Here is a 23876-nt window from a genome sequence, read left to right as displayed (position 1 = left end):
TATAATAAGTCGAAGTATAATATTCTCTCTATCCCACCAAATTCTTTACATTGGAATATGAGGGCTCGACACACATTTTAAAACTCTTATGAAATATAGTTGCCTCATTTTTCTTAAATCATTTCTTCCAAATAAAAATTAATGTTAATTTTTTTATACAAAAAAGAAAATTTTAAAAATCAATTATGGTTCTATATTTTGTAATAGCCTCAATTATGAGACGTATGGAGTATTAAATTAAGAAAAAATAGTAAATAATCATTAGCTAAATAAAATAAGCGTAACGAGAATAATTAAAGATAGTCTGATCCTAATATTTGAAAATTAATTTAAACAGACAAGATTATATAATATTATATGATATCTACTTGTACAATACCTAAAATATATACTTAAATTCATAAATAACTTATGCTTTTATAATTTGTAAAGACTAATTTGCACTTTGCATCCCAAAACTTTGGCTGAATCTCAGTTCAGGTTTAATATTTTAATCTAAAACAGTTTACACCCCAAAGTTTAGAAACGCCGTCAATAAGCATCCCTTTGACGTTTCTGACGTTAAGTCAGACGTTAACGTTATTGTCAGAGGGGTATTTATGTTAATGTATATTTTCAAAAAATTATGCAAACGTAAATTAAAGTCTACATCCCATATTTTATCTTGAATCTCATTTTAGGTCTATAACTTTAAACTATAACAGTTTGCATCCCACAATTATTTTAAACAAAAAAATAAATTTATCTAAAATAATTCAATTTTCTTTTTCCAAGTTTATATAATTTAAAATGAAATATAATAAGTCGAAGTATAATATTCTCTCTATCCCACCCAATTCTTTACATTGGAATATGAAGGCTCGACACGCATTTTAAAACTCTTGGACCTGCTCCTACACTTGTTTTTCTTCATTTTTAAAACTCGGGAGTAAGGGGTTAGTTCTCTATATCATGTGATACACATTGTAGGTTAAATATGGTTTATGAAAATCAATTTTATTACATTATAAATATGAGAAATGTGCCTTTTAGGTTTTAATCCTTAAACCAAATCGGTTTACATTGGGGTTATTAAATTATAGTAATTGTTTTCATCTGGGGTTTATGGGTACAAACTTAATTATTTTAATGGTCAAAAGGTCATTAAGCCATATTTAAAAGGCCATCTTGGTAAAGGTATATTTTTATACCTTTCGACATGGTGTGACTCGGATTATGGCCGTTGTATTTTAGCTCATCGTTTTCAGGTGGTTTGTCAGCCGCACACTGTATCCCGATCATTAGTAGAGGGCGAATACCGTTCTATGGCTACAATGAGTTGTGAATTAAAATGGCTTAAATCTCTCTAGCTTTGGTGTATCTCACTCTCATCCTATGAAATTATTTCACGATCATCAAGCTGCTCCCGACATTGCTGCGCTAATCATTGTATTCCATGAACATACAAAATACATCGAGATGACTGTTACTTCATTCGCGATGAAATCATCAACAATTATTTAGTTCCATCTTATGTCTCTAATCGATTGTGTATAGTTGGCAGATTTTTTCACTAAAGCTCCTCGACATTATCAATTCAATTATTCCCTTGGCAAGTTAGGCACGTGTTAGGAACTATTATGGTTGGGATATGTTTGTAAGAAAAGGTGCGAAAGCAATCCGAATAACTTGTGAGAATGTAAGAGTCATGGCGTGAATAAAATAAAATGATATGAATGAGACGTTCACGAGTCCAGTTGTATAACTGTCTTCTTAAAGTTATTACGACCCTCACCGTATGTGCAAGTCGTTAGTCTCCCAGGATAAAACGAGAAGACGACGGTGTTGTACGAATAGCGCCTTCGGCTAACTAGAACGGAGTAAGAAACTATCACCGGAACAGAGATTTGCACCACAAAACTTTGGCTGAATCTCAGTTCAGGTTTAATATTTTAATCTAAAACAGTTTGCACCCCAAAGTTTAGAAACGCCGTCAATAAGCATCCCTTTGACGTTTCTGACGTTAAGTCAGACGTTAACGTTATTGTCAGAGGGGTATTTATGTTAATGTATATTTTCAAAAAATTATGCAAACGTAAATTAAAGTCTACATCCCATATTTTATCTTGAATCTCATTTTAGGTCTATAACTTTAAACTATAACAGTTTGCATCCCACAATTATTTTAAACAAAAAAATAAATTTATCTAAAATAATTCAATTTTCTTTTTCCAAATTTATATAATTTAAAATGAAATATAATAAGTCGAAGTATAATATTCTCTCTATCCCACCCAATTCTTTACATTGGAATATGAAGGCTCGACACGCATTTTAAAACTCTTATGAAATATAGTTGCCTCATTTTTTTTAAAATCTTTTCTTCCAAATAAAAAATTAATGTTAAATTTTTTATACAAAAAAGAAAATTTTAAAAATCAGTTATGGTTCTATAATTTGTAGTAGCCTCAATTATGAGACGTATGGAGTATTAAATTAAGAAAAAATAGTAAATAATTATTAGCTAAATAAAATAAGCGTAACGAGAATAATTAAAGATAGTCTGATCCTAATACTTGAAAATTAATTTAAACGGACAAGATTATATAATATTATATGACATCTACTTATACAGTACCTAAAATATATACTTAAATTCATAAATAACTTATGCTTTTATAATTTGTAAATTTTATAAATAAAGTAATATCGTATTATAAAATTCTTAATCATCTTTCTCTCTATTTTTTTTTTCTGATTTCAGTTATATTATAATTGTGAAAACAACACTGAATTAATTATTATTTTATGAGTTTCGTGTAAGTCATAAAATTTTATAAATTGACTTTTAGAACTTAATATACAACAAAATATAGTAAAGATTGCGCCTTAAAAAATTATATAAACTAGACCAAATTAACTAGTGGTCCAGTTTTAAAATCCTAACGTGTACATAAATAATAATATAACTCGATTTATTTTTTTATATTTTGAAATTACCATTATTTTTTGATAACTGAATTACAAAACTCTAGGATGCAAAGTAAGATTTGAGGAAAATTCGAGGATGCAAACTGAAATATAAAAATATTACCAAAAATGCCCTTTTGACAATTAACGTTAACGTCTAACTTAACAGCAAAACTACCAAAGGGATGCAAAAAGTCACCGTTTTTTAAGTTTAGGATGCAAACTGTTAAGGTTAAAAGTAATAGTACCAAAGTGAGATTCAGCCAAAGTTTTGGGATGTAAAGTGCTAATTAGTCATTCGTAAATTTTATAAATAAAGTAATATCGTATTATAAAATTCTTAATCATCTTTCTCTCTATTTTCTTTCTGATTTCAGTTATATTATAATTGTGAAAACAACACTGAATTAATTATTATTTTATGAGTTTTGTGTAAGTCATAAAATTTTATAAATTGACTTTTAGACCTTAATATACAACAAATATAATAAAGATTCCGCCTTAAACAATTATATAAACTAGACCAAATTAACTAATGGTACGGTTTTAAAATTCTAATGTGAACATAAAAAATAATATAACTCGATTTATGTTTTGATAATTTGAAATTACCATTATTTTTTGATAACTGAATTACAAAACTCTAGGATGCAAAGTAAGATTTGAGGAAAATTCTAGGATGCAAACTGAAATATAAAAATATTACCAAAAATACCCTTATGACAATTAACGTTAGCACAGATGTGTAATTCTTGCAAAACAACTTGAAAACCATAAAAACTTCCAACATTATGTGGAGTGCTTGTTAAACAACTAGGGTAAGTTTGTACTAGAATTTACCATAGGCAAGCAGGTCTTTGTTATCCAGAAAATTTTTCATGTCTTGCTCTTCCAAACTAACTATAGCCTTGATACCATCCCCACTTGAAGTATCCATCAGAATAATGCAATCAGCCAGCAGCGTGTCCACAATTGTGGCTTTAACAGGCCTTCCCCATCCAAAATCCATTTCATACAATGGCAAATTACAGATGCTGCTGATGGCAAATATGCGTCGACTTCTTCTGAACTCAGTTGCTATTGCTGTATTTTCATCCACATTTTTGTTTTCTCTAAGTTGCTTCCTCCCATTTCTTATTCGCTCCACCAATAAATTTAACTCTGTCTCACTCTCCGTGCTTGTTGGAATGTTGTTATAATCAATAAAATTTCCAACTCTTGTCTGTGGCAGTGGTGGATCGATCATAGGCCGTATGTTTACCATTTGGCACAAAAAAGACTTAGCGTACTCTCCAGAATTTGATGTAGCTGCTGCAGATACCAGACACCTGTAAATGAGTGCAGTCACGAGCTCATTTCTTGTGTAATCTGGTTCTTTTAGACCCTGCAGTTTGTCTTTGATTTCAACGCTTGCCTTCAGTTTCGCTATGTTGCAGTTTTGAAACACGATCTCCTTGGTGATCCAATACTTTTCAGGATCTGGATAATCAAACGTGATATTATGATTGTCAATTGACCGGGGTTGCAGCTCATGCACAATATGAGGACGAAGATGTAATATTTTCTGGTGTTCACCAGAGTGACGTGACAAACCTGCCCAGTAGGAAATGAATGAGAAAAAAGTGATAGCATCGCCAATACAGTGTGAAAGGCTCACAGCAATGGCTATTCCTCCGCAAGTGAAATGGTTCAGTTGAACAAGCACTAAACTAGATTGCTCTTCGGCATTTAATTTATCCCATATTGCTTTAGGTGGAAAGAGATGGCCTAGACCTTCTTCGTGTTCCTTGGCAGGAGCTCTTTCCAGAACATGGGATAACTTGCAATCTATGTGTGCCTCAACAAATTGAGCACCTTCGTCGTTACAGTCAACATAAGATCCACAAGACCTTAGCCTTCCAGCACAAGGGTAGTATTTGGACAGCATCTCGGACAGAGAGTTCTTCAGAAGATTCGCAATTGTTGATTTCTGATCGGAAGAGCTAGTGATGTTGGCGAAGAAAAATATTGCTGGAATATAACTATTAGGCATCATTCGATCGTGTAAAGAAAGATTGTACTGTTTTAAGTTTCCTGGAGTTGGAGAAGATGGTTTGATGATGCTGGTTTCTGATCTTGAGATGACATGCAGCTGCCTTCTAAATAGTATCAGTCCCCTCATCATTTTTGTTGCAAATGCTAACTTAGAACTTGATCATTTCTGATCTTAATTACGCTTGTTTAAATTAACACGCTTGTATGCTGAAATCTTAGTCAACTCATTTAAGTAGTATCGGCATGTGCACTACTTAATTTTAATTTTTAAAATATTATTTCTATGAGAAGGTAGCATATATTTTATTTCTAGAGATGGGATTTTTTTTTAAGAAAATCAAAGACTTTTTTGTAAATTTTAAGGGAAATATTAACAGTCTCCTCTTGAAATTGATTTTTATGAATAATATCATCCAACATTTTTACTTTTAAATGATACTATTAATTGTATATATAGCATCGTTCATGTAATCACTCTCTCAAGCAAATGTTAATGGACAACATTCTATAATTGAGTTTTTTTTATTGAGAGAATTGCATTTTGCACCCTTATATTTGGCCAAAAATCAATTTTATATCTTTATTTCATAAATTGCAGTTTGCATCCCCTACTTTAAAATCCGCTTCAAGTTGCACCCTTTTTGCCAAATTTTATCAATTTTTTTGCCCAAATTATTGTCTTCAACAACATATATAATCTATTATTCAAGAAAAAAGATGAGATATATTGTCGGAGACAGCAATTTGGGCTAAAAAAATTAGGCAAAAAGATGCTTGTTGAAGCGGATTTCAAAATAGAGGGATGCAAACTGCAATTTATGAAAATAGGTATACAAAATTGATTTTTGACCAAATATAAGGGGTGCAAAATGCAATTCTCTCTTTTTAATTTGATACCACCAGTATCATTTCCTTTTATTAAAATTATATAATTTTTCATAATTTTCGCATCTTTCCAATATATTTGCCCAACTAATTAGTTAATCCTCCCACTATTAGTACAACATATAAGAGTTTAAAGTCATCAATTAGTTTGCGGTCCAATTTTCTAATCATAATATACTCTAATTACCCAATTCAATTCACTTACTTGAAAAAATGATTATTCTTGTTTAGAATTTATGTAAAATAAATAGTAAATATTATTAGTATTTGGAATTTTATACCAAGAATCGATAATTTTCCAATTTTTAAATACAAACCTAATATTTGGTACAAGTACATGTTATAGAGTTGACAACACTCAGATTTTCCTTGGAGGCTGTTTGGGTGACCCTTTAAAGTTATTTTTAAATTTAAATTGAAAAATATTTATTCATATAATGTCAAAAATGCTTTAAAGTTATTTTTAAATTTGAATTGGAAAATATTTATTCTTATAATATCAAAAAATAATTTAAATTTAAATACAGATTAAAGTCGGACCTTAATAAGAAGTACAGTAAACAATTATACACTAATAAAGATAAAAAGTTATAGGGGGAAAGGTCCGTCCATGGCCATAATTGTTCCCCGCCACATCCATAGGAGGTTATTCTATAAAGGTTGGACTAGATATTAAGGAAAAGGTTGTAATGGGCATATTCATAATGGATTTTATTAGATTTTTATGGATTTTAACAATCCTTTGGTATTTTATTTGGCATTAATAATATATAAGAATTAAGTTTCGTATATGCGAAGAAAATACGTAGGAAATGTATTTTCGGAGATTTCATTCTTTCGCTCCTTGACTTTACCATAAATGTTGTGAGAAAGATTGTATATATTTACAATGAAATAACGCGTAATCTCTTTTAAATATTTAATGATGTTATATAAATTTATTGGATAATATTTTTGAAAAGATGTAATTTTGATACTTATTAATATATTTATGTTTTGCATATTTTTCCAATATTCCATAAAGAAAAAATGGTAAGGGTCAATACATGTAACCATATTCGCGGTTAAACTACACAATCAAGCCCGTCAAATGAGATTTCTTGAATACGTGTATTTCTTACAAATTAAGATTATCTTATGAAATTGAACAGATTTGAATAGAGCTGCAAACGAATAAAGACGAACGAGCCGAGTTTTTTCTGAATCGAGTCAAACTATTTTTTTTTAAAATGAGCCGAGTCGAGCCAAAGTTAATAAACGAAGGGAAAATCATTCAAGATCGGTACGTTAATAAACGAGCCATACCCGAGCCGGACATGAGTTTGCACTCGAACAATCAAGCTGATCTAAACTCAAGTCGAGAACGAACTAAGTCGAGTTGTCCACAATAGTTCGAATATATTTCTTACTCGACCAACAAGAAAGTATAATTTATAATTTTATGAGTTACATCAAAATCAAATACCGGTCTTTATCTTGTAATGATATATACCCACATTCTACACTTTTTTCCTTAATCTATATAATATTTTTTTTCAAATAAAAAACAAATCCAATTTCATCAACAATTATTTAGACATTTATAATTTTAGAAATCGTACATTATTTTTTAAATTATCGTTGTTGGAATTTTAATATGTTTTGAGGTTTTACTTAAAGCTGGTTTTTGTAAACTACAAGTTATTTAATGTTGTTTAAGAAAATGTGAAGAACTGGAGACATATATATCATGATAACAATGTTTGATAGATTCATTATGAAAAACCAATTGTTTAATTTAGAAAAATAAACAAAATTCATAAAATGACTAAACTGTTAATAAATGACGAAAAAAATATACTAAAAAAGATGTTTAAGTGATTAATAATAATTTATTATTTATAATATATGTGAATTTTATCCGAGCTAAATCCAGTAAGCAGAGTTCGAGCCGAGTCTGGGCTAAACAAGTCGAATTCGACCCGAATAGACAAAACGCTCCGCTTGGCTCATTTACTCATTCCAGCTCCTTTTCTTGTTCAAGATCGGCTCATTTAAGAAAAACGAACCGAACCGAGTTCACTTAAAAGAGACGATTCTGAGTGTTGTACACGAACAACTCTGTTCATTTGCAACCCTAGATTTCAGATACAATATCATAAAACCCTGTTGTAGCAAGTGGTAGAATGTTCCATGAGCTCAGTAGAGTTGTAGCTGAATTTAGAAAGAACATATCTGCTACTTATAGCAAAAAAAACAATTCTGTTAGAACTAGTATATGTTCTTTTTAAATTCCGGTACAACTCTACTGCGCTCATAGAAGGTTCCACCACTTGCATCAATCACGATAATATAAAATTTTGGTAGAACACTTATTTCTGTAATTGTCCTTTTATTTGTAGGAGGCTTCTTCTGTAATACCATCCACGTATCTGAATGGCCCTTCTTTCGGTCAACATAATAGAACTTCTTAAACCAAATAAGCATTAAATTGCATCAAACTTCTTGAAAGAACGGTACTATGAAAGAACCAAATGTTGTCTTATTCTATTTAATGGAGAAGACAATATTTCTTGATTCCCGACTACCAAGACATAAAGACCAAGTCTTTCTATGAAATACTAACACATATTGCGTTGTTCTTCATTTTAGATAAAAGTAAAAAATGGGATCGTTCTTTGATCATCTATATTACTAGTATGACTTAAACAAAAACAGTACATGAACCTCATATATATTTGGTTCTTCTGGATATCTTTTGTTGTTCGAGACCCACCCATAACAAATATGATAACACAAGTTATTAATGTAATTTTTCTATATTAGGGATAACATATCATCATTATATCGTAATTAAAAATTAGAATATAAAGAGTCTGTAAGAACAATAATAAGATGTGGTTTTGTTTACGAACAATGAAATAGAACATTCAACGACAGTGACATACACAAAATGATCAAACGAGGGGGACCAAAAATAAAAATGATCAATATAAATTTTAGCAAAGAATAATTAACAACATGGAAACAATAATTCCACGACTGTATGTTTTGAAACAAAGTTGTCAATTTAACACTTAAAACACTTACAACAAAACTGCATACATATATGCGCAATAAAGATATAAGGGAAGGCGTCCGTCCATGGCCATAGTCGGTGTCCGCCACATCACAAGGTTATTCTGTGAAGGCTGGACCAGATATATAGGAAAAAGTTGTAATGAGCATATTCATAATGGATTTTATTAGATTTTTATGGATTTTAACTATCCTTTGGTATTTTATTTGGAATTAATATATAAAAATCCAGCTTCCTTTATAAAAAGAAAATGTATCTTTGGAGATTTCATTCTTTCGCTCTTTACCTTGACTTTACCTTAAATGTCGTGAGAATGACTGTATATATTTACGATGAAATAACGCATAATCGCTTTTATATATAATGATGTGATATAAATCTATTGAATAATTATCTTGGAAAGATGTAATTTCGATATTTGTTACACTACACCAAAAATAGCCTTCTGTAACATAAAAAAGTGACGATAGGCCCTTAAAATGTTACCTTAGGCCAAAAACAACCTAAGGTAACATAAAATTTATGTTAGTTTTTTTGCTAATACCTTGGGCTACCTAAGCTAACATATAATCCCTCTACTGTAACATGGTAACTTAAAATATATGTTACTTTAGATTTGCACAACGTTTTTAAAAACGTGGGCCCTACACTGTGGTGACGTGGCATGTTGATGTGGCATTGGGGCCCAAAGTGGTGACGTGGCATGTGGGTCCCACTACAGTGACGTAGCATGGTGACATGGCATTTGTGGGGTCCACAGTAGTGACGTGGCTTGCAGCCTTCATACTGACGTGGCATGTGGATCCCACTTTTTGCTTGTATCAGTTATGTACCTAGGGTAACACTTTTGGTAGCTATTGTAACATATATACCTTGGCTATTGAAACATTTTAACAAGCTATTATAACACTTTAATAAGCTACTGTAACATTTTACATGAAACAAAATGAAAAACTACTATTCAAAAGTATAACATTTCATTACAATAAGTGGATATAGTTCGAAATAATCCAAACATATACGCTAAATAACATAAGGATCCAAACATAAGGATTCATTCTAAGTATCAGGTACTCTAGGAAAACACCAGTGACTGCAATCTTGTGAATGCACTGCAACAATTTGCTCCTCTTGAGTCTTGTACTCCATTTCACTCATGAAATTCAAAATCCTGGTACAATATTAACAAAGTCAAAGTGTTAATGTAGAAACAATAAGCAAAGTGGAAATACAAATGCCATATGATAAATATAGTAATTCATGGTTCAACTTCCTAACAGAGATAGACAAAAAACAAAGTTCAAGTACTAAAATCCACAAATTGGCAAAAAATCTGAATATATACCAATATATATATACATATATATATATATAGGCTCATGATCAAATAAAAACCAACCTTAAAATAAAAACTAGAAACCTCCTATTTTACACTACCTACCCCACCCATTTATACATCTGCCCACTAATTATGCTTCACCCGACCCCCTGTACCCGATCTTTCCCCAATCTCAACTCCTCTACATGTTTAAAATTTTTATATTTCATTAAGATATTTTATCTCCCTTGAGTAATGTTCAAACCATACCCACAAACAATCACTTAATCTACTTTTCACCTATCTTCTTCTCCAACCTCCTCACCGCCAAAATAGATACATATATACATACAACATTCATATATTTACATAAAATTACCGCCTACGAGTAGTATATTCAGTGAATTACACTATTCTATTATAGATCCTGATGAGTTTAAAAGATTAAGATATACATCACCCCTATGAGCAGTAAATTAAAAGAATCGTGTCACCTTACTTTGATGTAAGTTAGTGATTATAATAACGGAATTGGTGATTTTCGTTACATAAAATAGTGATTTCTGCAATAGTTATAATGGTTGGCGCATGAAGAACATAGCTCAATAATATATTGACAAGATATTGGGTGGTGATCGAAGATGGTTGTACTGGTGAGCTGTGAGATGTTTGGTAGTACAATGGTGTTGGTGGTCATCGAATTTAGATCAGAAGCGTGGGTGGCGGATATACGATAATATATGATGTTCTAAATTTTGATTAAAAGTAGTGATCTAGAGATCGTGAGATAAGGATTAAAAAGAAATGAGAATACGACGATAATTTGGTTGAGAACCGGTAAAAATTTTCACAAAGACATAATAGTTTAGTTTAAATACACCGATGTGGGTGAAGAAGAAGGTAATAGATAAAGCAGTGCTTGTTTTATATTGGGCCAAAAATTGGGCCTATCTTTTAACCGGTCAGATGTAACTAGGTTTCTAATTTTTATTTTAAGGGTGTTTCTATTTGAACAACCCCCCTATATATATCAATTTAGAAAAAAAATCACTAAGAAAATAAATCCTTCCCTACATTTTGAAATTTAACTAAAGTTAGTTTTTAGTCGCAAGTTCTTATTTAAACAAACGAACCAATTAAGCACAATAGATTTTTTAAGTGAGCCTGCCACACAGACCCCGTGTCACTAGCAAAGAGATAAGAGGGACATACTTGGTACAAAAAGAAAGAACTGGAAGAACACAAACTATATAATTTTTGGGATGATTTAAACAATGTTACTCCATATGGTTGTAAACTCATAACTATCTAGTTGACACTGTTAGTGTTTGTGCCCTAGAGACAACACTATTATGTTTATATTATGAAACATATGGATTGTTAATTATGATTTTTTGGATTATTCTTTAGTAATTTATTGTATCTTTATTTTCTGTGATAAAATGTTAGATTAATAAATATCCTTGGAATATAATATGTAAATCTATATCTCTAAGTACGTGACTTAGAAATGAGATTATGAGAATAGTATTATTATTCCTAAAGATCCCTAGTCAAGTATTATCGTTAAAGGACGATAATAAATATGTTAAGATTAGTGTGTTTGTTGACTGATGATCACATCTCATTGATCATAGGTATGGTGATACTAAAATTAAAACACAGGCACATGTATTAAATACATGGTGCTGGATTGACCCGTTGTGAGATACTACATGTTTAATGCGTCATGAGTTAATCTCACAGTGATAATGATGTATTGGTCCTTAGACCTGAAATCATTATATTTCTATATGAGAATTAATATACTTTGATACTATTGAAAGTTATCCTTGACCGGGTAATCATAAAGTAGTCATTGGGTATATTATGCATCGTATGAGAAATATGAATGATCGAGATGGGATTTAGCCCTCCTTTATTAAAGGAGTAATATTATTGGCATCTTGATTGAGTAAGACTATAATATGCATGGTCGTGCTCAAATAGTGATTTATTTAATAGTTTACTCATTGATCAAGGAAATAAGGATTAAACGCTTGCAGAGGATGACACAATGCATGCCTCGAGTTTGATCTATAATATAAGGCTAAAGGGATTATATTATATTGTATGTTATTCACGAAAGATTTAATTGAATCACCAATTATTATTATTACTTGGGAGCAATGATGTATTACTAGATGCCAATTATTGGAAAATAAAATTATTGCCAACGTAATAATAACCTAAAGGGTCAAACACAAAGAATGTTTAAACGGAGTATTATTTAAATATGTTATTATTATTAGTTCGAATTTAATTATTAAATTAATTAAATGAGACTTGATTAATTGTATATATATTTGAATTTGAATTTAATAATAAAATAAACCCAAAATCGGAATGGGTCTTTTAGAAGCCCATTAGGTTTAGGGTTAGGCCTTAATCCTTTCTCTCCCCTATATATGCATTATGATGTATATTTTAGGGTTTGAGGTTGAATCACGTTTTTGGAAAAACCCCTAGCAACTTTACATCCTAGAGAGGCTAGAGAGAGAGAGAGAGAGAGGAAAATGCAATCAAATCGGCTAGTACCGGCTCCGGTGATCGTTGGACGATCGGACGTTCGTGTGGATACCTTTGGAGAGCAGATCTTCGCAAGGAGGGCTGCTGTGGTTCATCAAGATCAGAACGTTTATCATATTCAGAAGGAAAGCTTTATTAAGGTACATGATCCTATTCTCCATAATCATTTGTTAATTATACATAGATCCCGAGGTAGGGATTCAAAATTTTTGATTTTTTATGCATCTATATGCTCGAATCCCTAACAATGGTATCAGAGCTATGTGTATAATGGGATGATTTGGTTACGTGTTTGACAGTTTTTAAAGCATGAATCAGATTTTCCATGTATGTATGTGATACGGTTTATGCGTGAGATTTTATATGCATGCTGTTATGTTGATTTATGATCGAACTGTTGAATAGAGCTTTTTGGATATTCATGTAATGTATATGTTTATGATGATACTAGCACATTATATTATGCCATGACTGATTAGTATGTGACTTGTATGTTATGCATGATATCTGGTTTACGATAGTGATCTAAACTGTTGGACATATGGTGTATTGACATGATATGTTCTACGGGGAATGATTAGTGTGTATAGGATACATAATTCTGTAACTGGATATTATGCAGTAGGGGAGAGACTGGTTCAGATATGATCTGTAGCTCTGAAATTGAGATTTCTGTACTAGACTGGTCTTCCGTTGATGCAAAGAACTGATTATCTGTTGATGGATTTATTAGTTGATAGATTTATCCGTTGATGGATTTATCCGTTAATAGACTTATACGTTGATGGATTTATCCGTTGATGCAATTATCCGTTGATGGATTTGTGCATTATCCGTTGAAACTGCATATGATGCAATAGTGGCAGAGGGTGGTTAAGATATGATCTTTAGTTCTGAAATTAAGATTTCTGTACTAGACTAGTCTTCCGAAATTAAAAATTTCTCTTTCGACCCCAGCCGGGGTCTGCCGCCCCCAGACTCCGCCCGGGGGCTGCCGTCCCCAAAACCCCTCCCGGGGGCTGGTGCCCTGGAACCCCCGCTATATTTTGTTTTTTTCAAGTTCTTTATTTGTTTACTTGAGCATGGTGCTGGTTATGGCCTTAAGACCTTTAGATTAAATTTATGATTTTTGGTTTTATAAATACGACTTGCATGTCGTTTTCATTATTCTTGTAATCATTTAACCTCGAATGTAACTCAAGTTTTCTTATGTAAGTACATTGGTGTATGTTGTTTATTGTAATGTACTTCAAGAATGTATGATCCAAGAGGAGAAGAAACTATCAAGACAAGAAGAATGAAGACTTGTAATTGTAATTGTATTTATATTATTTACCGTAGATTGACCTTAATCCTTTCATTAGCTTGAAAGGATCACATAAGATAAATGCCATAACCAACCACATTTACATACCGTACTTTACATATTGATGTATGAATGTATGTATAGAATAGTTGATGATGCATGTTTTAATTAGATTAATCATACATGAATGTATATATTAGATACGTCACCCATGCCATGCCTGCTAAACAAGATAAAATCTTTAACGACTCAAGATTTTAAAATTTACAAATGATTATGAGATTCTCGTGTTTATGAAACACGGAATGAAATGAATCTTCTTTATTTCCGACATGGGGCGATTTTGTCAGCAGCGGGTTCATTGAACTTGTAAGGCTGTGGGTTTTAAGAGAGACCAGTGTGACTCCTCCACTACCTGGAAATTAAACCATTGGTGAATGTTGATTTGAAGTATTTTATTCAAGGAAAAATTGGGAATCTCTTTATGATGGGATCATGATCGTTATAATACTAATAAAACCCAAATATTTATATTAAGTTGTTTAGATGCCTTCCAATATGTCCAACGCGTTAACCCCTAGATCGATAAGGAGTGCTTTCGCCAGAGCGAAGAACTCCCATCTATCGTGGGACAACATGTTGAAGTATATGATACTTTTTAGACCTTTGGGTTTGACTTAACTATGTTACAACAATAGGATTGTGAACTTAGAGGCATAGAGTTTAGTGAGATTTATTGGATAAATATGAATAAATGTTGTTACACTAAACTATCAAAGAGTTATATAATTGATATAATTGACAAATGTTGTATACCTTATTGAATCATGTTTTAGGAGTAAAGCCAAAGCTGAACTAAAACGTTGTGAAATTTGGATCTTGGCTCACTAGAAAGTATATAGAAGATATTCTTTCCGAATTAATAGTTAGGGATATTAATTTGATAAAAATAGTGGGAGAAATATATTTTGAATATATATAAATAATCACTTGAACATAATTTAATAATCATCTATAGACTAATTTACCTTATGCACTTAAACATGGTAAATATAAAATTGTAAACAATTAAAACAACTTCTATGTGCGATAAGTCCTTGAGAAGGACTAGCTAACAGGAACAAACTTTCTTGACTGACAGAGGAACTTGAGGATTGTCCTCAAACAAGAGCGCAAGATCTATGTAATTGATATCCCTCGCCCTGCACCTCTCCCTGAAGGAGCCGTGCTCAACATAATGTTTATCAGAAATATATCGATGATGTCACAGATGTTCAATGTCTCATGTTAGCGACCATGAGTGCTGAACTTCAGAAACACCATGAGAATATGGATTCTTGTGATATGATTGAGCACCTTAAACGTATGTATGAAGGACAGGCTCGTCAGGAGAGGTTTGATACTTTCAAATCGTTGCATGTATGTAAGCAGGGAAAACGTGACCCGGTTGGACCGCATGTTCTAAGAATGATAGGGTATATGGAGTACCTTGCCAAGTTGGGTGCCCCAATTGCTATGGAGCACCAGATTGATCTTATTTTGCAATCTTTAAACATCAGCTATTCTCAATTTATGATGAATTACAATATGAATGAGATAGATAAGAACCCCACCGAATTGTTGGCTATGTTGAAAACTGCTGAGACCAACGTTCAAAAGGCATCCCCCGCTCCCATATTGATGGTGAATAAGGGGAAGGCTAAAGGAAATGATAAATGGAAATGCAAGAGGAAGATGGGATCTGAATCTAATGCCAATCCGAAACCTGTTCCGACCAAGGATTTGAAGCCTAAAGATGGTGTTCCAAAGGTTGGTGATTGTCACTATTGCAATAAACCAGGTCATTGGAAGAGGAACTGACATGCTTATTTGGAGGATCTGAAGAAGAAGAAGGTTGCTATTGCTGCTTCTGATTCAGGTATTTATATTATAGAAGTCAACTTGTCTATTTCTACATCTTGGGTATTAGATACTGGATGTGGTTCTCACATTTGTATAAATATGCAGGAACTGCAGGGAAGTAGGAAATTGATGAAGGGAGAAGTCGACCTACGAGCTGGAAATGGAGCAAAGGTTGCTGCTTTAGCTGTAGGGACTTATTGTTTATCGTTGCCCACTGGGCTTGTTTTAGAACTAGATAACTGTTTTTACGTGCCTGCGATTTGCAGAAATATTATTTCGGTTTCTTGTTTGGAAAAGAAAGGTTTCTTGTTTGGATAAGAAATCCAGCATTAATTGCACAGTCTCCAATCTTGTCACTAGGGAAAAAATTTCAGCAAAATCAATTCCATGTTCTTGAACATACCCTTTTGCAACAAGTCTCGCCTTGTACTTAACAATGTTTCCTTCGGCAGCCTTCTTTAATTTGTAGATCCACTTCAGACCTATCGCTTTCTTTCCAGGAGGCAGTTCAGTCATTTTTCAGGTGGTGTTTATTTCAATCGACTGTATTTCCTTCTCCATAGCTATTTTCCAATTTCGATCCTTTACAGCATGTGAGTAATTCATTGGCTCCTCAATGCCCATAAGATACAATTCCTCATCTAATTATACCTCTTCAATTTTATTGTATATATCATCCAATATCTTGATTCTCCTTGGTTCAGTACTGTTATCATAGTCATCTATATTTAGATTTCTAATATGTGACCGTGAACTTTGAGTTGGTGTCTACAACGAAGAAGAGTTGCCAACCTCTCTTCGCGTAGACGAGGAGTAACCACCATGTTGAGAACTATTGTCACTTTGATTTGAGCTATTGTTGATACTTCGAGAAGTACTTGTGTTACTTCGAGGAGTACTGATATCACTTGGGGTGTCTTCACCACCTCCCGTTTGATACTCTCTTTCACCATTATCTAAACCCTCTTCCATGTTCATGCCTTCTACTGTAAACATATCATTCTATTTTTCATTTTCACTTAGATCCCAGGGCCATGACTCATTTTCTTCAAAGGTGACATCGCTACTAACATGTATTCTATTGGTGAGTGGATCATACAGTCTGTAGGATTTAGTTCCAGGATCTTTTCCCAAGTTTACCACCTGCTTGCTACGATCGTCCAACTTTTGTGTGTGTTGGTTGGGAATTTTAATGTGCCCGATACAGCCAAAAACTTTGACGTGCCCTATGTGTGGTTTCTTTCCGTTCCAAGCTTCACAGGGAGTCATTTTTGTAAGTACCCGAGTTGGTAAATGATTAAGTAGATAAACTGAATGTCTCACAGCTTCTACCCACATGATTGAGGGTAACTTGGTTTCTTTCAAGCAAAACCTGGCCATTTCTACCACTGTGCGATTTCGACGTTCCACTACACCGTTTTGCTGTGGATTATATGGTGTTGTATAATGCCTTTCTATTCCATTTTCCTTGCAGTATCTCTCGAAATCATTTGACACAAATTCTCCTCCTCTGTCAGTTCTGAAAGTCCTTACTTTTCTTTCAGGTACCCTCTCAACCAAAAAGCAGAATTCTTTAAAAGCATCCAAAACATCATTATTTGCCTTCAAGAAGTAAACCCACATATATCTACTAAAATCGTCCACAAGTAAAAGAAAGTACCTCTTTCCTGAGGCTGTTTCTGGTAGGATTGGGCCACAAATATCTCCATGTATCAACTCTAAAGCTTTGGTTGCACTGTAATTTGACTTTGCCGGGAACTATTTTCTTGTTTGCTTAGACATAAGGCAACCTCTGCACACCTCCTTTGTCATTTCAATTCTTGGTATCCCATTTACCATTTTGTCTTTACACATAAGAGACAGAGGGTGATAATTTACATGACCCAAACGTTTGTGCCACAATCTTGACATCTCATCTTGTTTAGACAACATGCACATTTTTTTGCAGAGTTAATCACAATCTTATAAAGTCTATTGGGAGATCGTTTTACCTTCATGAGAAGCCTGTCTTCAACATCATAAACCCACACTAGCTCTCCCTTTATTGCAATTCTGTTTCCTTGCTCAGCCAATTGTCCCAAACTGATGATGTTATTCCTAAGAGTTGGAATATATTACACACCTTTTAGAGCACGTGTTTATCCATTTTTGTATTCGAATGCTACAGTCCCCTGTCCTTCAATTCGAACTGTAGATCCATCTCCAAAACTCACCGAGCCACGTACTTGGTTCATCCAGTTCCATGAATTTTGACTTGAAACCAGTCATATGACTACTGGCTCCATTGTCCAAGTACCATACGTTGGACTCATTCTGAACCTTTGAGAATTTTGATGGAGTAATTCGTTTCTCATTTAGATGTGTGCGCTCTTTGTTATCATCATCTTCACATTTTGCAAGTAGTAGAGCTGGCTCATTATCCTCGAGTCTTGCCATGTTCATTTCTTCTTTCACTTCTTTGTTTCGTCTTGGTCTTTTACATTCTGCAACAAAGTGTCCAAATGCTGAAATTGTAACATCTCAGATTACTCTTATCTCGCCCTCCTCGAGGTCTAGTGTTTGGAAAAGACCCTACAGAATTTCTTCTGCTTGATCGCTTTTGCCATTCTTCACGAGTTAGTAGTAGCTTACTGTCAATTGCTTCACGTTTCTGCCATTCCTCTTCTATTAACATCAATTGTCCATCATTTAATTCACTCTTATTACTTCTACCTAGTCTTTCTTCGTGGATCTTCAACGAGCTCACTATCTCTTCTAATGTTATCTTTTCCAAGTCACCAAATTGTTCCAATGTCGAAACAATTTGTAGAAACCTGGTCGGTACTGCACGAAGCATTTTCTTGTCCATATAAGACTCTGTTATAGGTTCACCTAATGCTCGTATGTTTATCACAAGTCCGTTTAACTTTAAATAAAATTCATCTATTTGTTCATTGTCTTTCATCACCAGGGATTCGAACTCAGTTCTCAGTGTCTGAACCTTTGCTTTCTTAGCACGATCTGCGCCTTGGCACATCGTCTTCAGGGCTGTCCATGCTTCCTTGGTAGTCCCTTTCTCTGCGATCGAGAGAATCATCTCCTCAGGTAGACCTTGGTACAACATAGCCAAAGCTATCTTGTCCACCTTATCATCAACAACCGTCTTCGGATCTATCTGTTCCACAACTATCCAAACTCCTTGTGCCTGTAGATACACCTTCATCTTCAAGGCCCAAGTGGTGTAGTTGCCCTTGGTTAACATGTGATAGCTTAAGCCTATTGATCCACCTCCTTTGATCTTGTTGATGTCCATTGCAACGCTTCTCGCCGTTCACAGAATGTTTCCCAAGCTTGCTTCTCGCCGTTCACAAAATGTTTCCCAAGCTCTGATACCAAAATGTTGTTAATACATATATCAACTATATGGTTTGTAGGAGAGAAACAATATAACTATGATTTGAAAGCGTTAATATTTTATTTAATGAAAACAAGAGATATAAAAAACCCTACAACTGTAATGCTAAAAATCAGGGTTTTTTACATATCTGCTATCCTTACAAAAACTCAAAGTCAAAACAATCTCAATATGTTTCTATAATCAAGCTATCCCAACTATTACTATAACAGACATAAAAGAGATAACTTCTACATTATTCAAAACATAAATAAAGCCCAGCAGAAATCAAAGCCAACTCAAGATTAACCCAACAAAAACATTAACGTATTACAAAAGGTAATATCAATAACCCCATGTAATATCATCCCTCAAAATGTTTGTCAATTGCCATGGCTTTTAGACCATTTGCAGAAGTGAGTGAACATCAATGCCAATACTCCAGACTTGACAGTAGTCGATGATGGAATTCCATATTTCCCCTTCCCAAACAATCCTTTTAAAAATACCCAATAACATAACACCGCCCATACAACACAAAGCAGCTCACCTATTCCGACTTCGCTGCTCTGGGGATTGGTCGCTAGCAAACGCGACATTCCAATCACGAGAGCTATCATGTTAACCAACAAAATAGTTGCACCCGGTAGAAAGATTAAGGACTCGCTAAAAGTGAATTTTCCAGGATCTTTCCTCTGTATATCTTCGTCGTCTGTAGGGGTTGCGTTCTTTGCTGCAACTTCAAATGCGCTTTGAGATAATCCTATGTGCTTTAGAAAAACAGTAAAGGTTGCAAACAGCCATGTCGACGTGCAAGTTATCCTCGCCATTCGTTGGTTTTTCCACCATGCACGAGTAGATAAACCAATTTTAAGGTACTCGGACAATGTGCATATATTAAATACCAAGAAAACCTGGATAGGAATGAGAATAGCCAGTTCAGATACCTGCGTGATCACATCACAAATTGATTAATTATTTTTCTGAGTTTTTTCACAGAAGCTACATGCATAATTGGAATAGAAGAACCGTTCTTGATGAATTAGAAACAGGTGTTGCCTGTGGTATAATTTTACCTTGGGCAAGAAGCGTGAGCCGGTGATAATACAATATGCAGGCAGAAGAGAGTAGACTAACTCAAAAATTGACCTCAAACTCCATGTCAGAAGCCACATGTAGACAAGGCATTGCCTGAATGAAAGGTTTCCGTTAATGGTATCTGAAATTGGGCTCATAGAACTGAGGAAAATTTCAAGTGGTCCAGCAGCCCATCTCTTCGATTGAATCATCGTGCCAGGTACCCTTGATGCAGGACATCTTAGGAAAGATGCTGGTTCGGTTGTACAATACATAGACTTCCATCCTTTTCTATGGATTCCAAGTCCGGTTAGAATATCCTCTGACTGAGAACCATATTTCCATCCAACCTGATTATTGGATAGAAAAACAGAAGGGTAGTACTTACAGTAAACGTCGAAAAGAAAATTAAAGCTATTCTTACATGTCACAGAATTTGTATGAATCGTCCTTAAATTTGATTTCTTTGTTTGATACTATCAAATGCAATGTTTCATGTATATGTAAGTCCTTAACAGAGTAGTGGTCATGGTAAAATCAAGATAGAATTTTCTGCGAAGAAAGCTAAAAGTACCTCTGTGCCCCAGCAGGTGCCACTTTCATAGTCACAACCTGCAACATCATGTGTAACTTTAATTATGCTCGGAAGTGGGCATTCAAAGGACATGGAGGCGGATATGGATGCTGATAAAATATGTGCAGCTGATTCCTTCAACAAACTTGATTGTCCAAACTTTCTTTCCAAGTCCAAATCACTTAGTTCCCCTTGAAAATGAAAAATGTATGAAAGAGCAAGGGCGCAAGACCATATAATGATATGATTTCAACAACTTAAACCTATTTCACCTACCAGTGGTAATTCTTTGATCTGGTGATGAATCGTAAATAACTTTTCTTCTAAACAAACAATTTGATCCAATGTACGGTGGTCCTTGAATTCCTGCTGTTCCATGCCCGAAAAACTACACATTTTATACATAACAATTTATACTCTGCCAACATATTTCCAAATTTATTGTAAAGACTATAAACAGAAAAACCTCGAAAACCAGATAGTGCTTACTTTGAAAATGACATCATATTGGTCTCTGAAAGGGTCATCTTTTATGCGGTCATGGAATCCTGGTGCGAATTGAACATATGCGCAGTCTCTTTCATTGTCAACTCCAAGAAACAAGCACATAGCATGGAGAATAACTTGTGGATTGTTCACGTACATATCACAGTCTACGTTCAGTATAAATGGTGCATTTGTCATCAATCCTGATACTCTTGTCTGTGCAGCAAGAAGGTGTGTTATGTCGAAATATACTATTGTAACAAATATTTTGATGTAGAATAACACAAAAATTTAGAGTAATATGTGTTAAAGAGTATATGATCCTGTTCGGGTCTTTCTCAACCACATTAAGGTTTTAGTCCGTCTTGTTACTTAACAATATGTGCAAGTTGAAGTTTTTAATATGTTCCCCTGAGTTTTCGTTTTTTGTGTACCAGAACATTTAGAGCGCCAGCTTTAAAATGATGTGGCTTGTTTGGATGCTTCTCTCTTGAGATGTACACCAGATTAGGGACACCTTCCGCCGTTATAATCTGCATAATGTTTTATATGTAAGAGTAACAAATTACGTTTGTTTTAGTCATATCGAATTGATATATAGGCAGTAATTACCTTTACTATGTCGCGATGATTGCTTTGGTCCATCTCCGGGAAGTCATTACAAGAAGCAAACGACTCATCTTCAATCCTCTGACGAAACATTTCATAAATATCCTACAAATAGTGCAGACAAATAATTCATATTCAGAGTATACACAATCAAACTGCACCTCTAGCACAATTCAGCTTCTGTTGTAATAGTGAGACTTAAAGGATAAGAGAATCATTTAGATGGCTAAAACTACTTCATATATGTTTGTGATATTACCTTGACCAATTTCCATTCGTACTGAAACACCAAGGACTCTTCATGAGATGGTATTGAGGTGGTAGCAAAATACCGAAAAGGAGCTCTAATCTTGATATCATATTTCTTACAAAAAGGAAGCCAAACCCTGGCAAATTTTGAAGTTTCCACAAGAGCATGATAAGTTAAAGGTGAGGCCCCATCGTCGGATAAATAGCATGCTAATTTCTCAACTGGATAATTGACTGCCAACAATGATAAAACAGTGTTCATAGTTATTATAGGTGGTTCGAGTTCAGCATCTGCAGTTGTTACAAAAATGTCCACCGCTGGTAGCTCGGTTTTCCTGCAGCCAATTACTAAAAAGCATTAAGAAAAAATGTAAACAATGAAGATTCAAAGTGGATAATAATATTGTACTGTACTATACTAACTGTTCTAAGAGCCGATCTGGATATTGCACGTATTTGATCGGATTCCATTTGATATTGAGAACGAGAATCCATACGAAAGTAAAGAAGGACTCGCAGAGCAAGGCCAGTAGCGCAGGAATTCCGTGTTGTTTAAGCGAGAAAAAGTGACAAGTGAGAAGCGAGAAAAGGAACAGGAGGAGCAGAAGCTCTAGTGCTAAAGATTTGTTGTTTCTAAGGCTTACTCTTTCATACAGAGGGCTCTGTTTTGCCATTGTTCAACTATTACTTTCAAGAAAATAAATTTGTTGAAATCCAGAGAATGAGTTTCTAGTTTGTAAGTCCTATCAAGATTTTATACCCTACAAGAAAACACGTTATAACCGACATCCTAAAACCTTAATTTCAAAAATGTGGCAGTATTCAAATAATTTTTTGAAGAGTTACTAAAATTTGAGGATATTTCAGCAAAGAAATGTTAAAGTACCCAAAACCGTTCCCCAATTATTAGTTTTCATTATTTTATTGGTTATATCATAGGAATTGTCATGATCCCCTCATGTATAAGTATTGGTTATATCATAGAAATTGTCATGAGCCCCTCGTGTATAAGTACGAGTACACAAATAAAAACACGCCTAGTGTCATTTCGGAAAGATTTTGGAATTATTTTCGGGGTATGTAGCATTACTCATTTCACAAAGAAATTGTGGATTATTGTAACATATATGTAATATATCTTTCTTTAAATGTTAAAGGAGGTGAATCGTAAAATCATGATTTTCTTTTTTTGTATCCGTCAGACTGTTATATGAAATTTTTTGACTTCTGTAGGATAACGAAAGAGATGAGATCCTCCAGTATATTGACATAATTATGACGTCAATATTTGGCTGGGATTTGGAACATACTAACCGTTGTCACATCAAAAAAATTACAGTGGTTTCTTTGTTGCCAAAGAGCAATTTTGAACTCTTTTGTTCTGTTACTGACCCAAGACCACATTGTATAACTATGGCATATTTAAATTTTCTCCGGTGTCATGTGGCTCGCCAAAGTTGTACTTTCTCCGTCCCATTGAATTTTTTA

General features: G+C 33.8%; 3 protein-coding genes across 3 annotated transcripts; all 3 read right to left on the bottom strand.

The window, feature by feature from the left end:
* Positions 1-3778: 3778 nt before the first annotated feature.
* On the bottom strand, positions 3779-5113 carry LOC141666391 (acyltransferase-like). Its single transcript, XM_074475927.1, has one exon. It carries the CDS (start codon positions 5111-5113, stop codon positions 3779-3781), a length of 1335 nt encoding a protein of 444 aa, XP_074332028.1.
* Positions 5114-17022: 11909 nt separating this feature from the next.
* On the bottom strand, positions 17023-19312 carry LOC141659023 (uncharacterized). Its single transcript, XM_074468093.1, has 3 exons — positions 18550-19312; positions 18234-18503; positions 17023-17699 (listed from the first exon to the last, which is right to left on the bottom strand). The coding sequence occupies exons 1-3, from the start codon at positions 19310-19312 to the stop codon at positions 17023-17025; spliced, it is 1710 nt and encodes a 569-aa protein (XP_074324194.1).
* A 171-nt stretch (positions 19313-19483) lies between these two features.
* LOC141718939 (cellulose synthase-like protein H1) lies at positions 19484-23089 on the bottom strand. The gene is made up of 9 exons (XM_074521311.1): positions 22812-23089; positions 22399-22723; positions 22143-22244; positions 21965-22063; positions 21534-21746; positions 21321-21432; positions 21045-21235; positions 20470-20820; positions 19484-20340 (listed from the first exon to the last, which is right to left on the bottom strand). The coding sequence occupies exons 1-9, from the start codon at positions 23060-23062 to the stop codon at positions 19777-19779; spliced, it is 2208 nt and encodes a 735-aa protein (XP_074377412.1). The 5' UTR covers positions 23063-23089; the 3' UTR covers positions 19484-19776.
* Between the last annotated feature and the right edge of the window lie 787 nt (positions 23090-23876).

Source organism: Apium graveolens, chromosome 1 (genome assembly GCF_009905375.1).
Source record: "Apium graveolens cultivar Ventura chromosome 1, ASM990537v1, whole genome shotgun sequence".
NCBI lineage: Eukaryota > Viridiplantae > Streptophyta > Magnoliopsida > Apiales > Apiaceae > Apium > Apium graveolens.
This window is presented reverse-complemented; position numbering and strand designations above follow the sequence as displayed.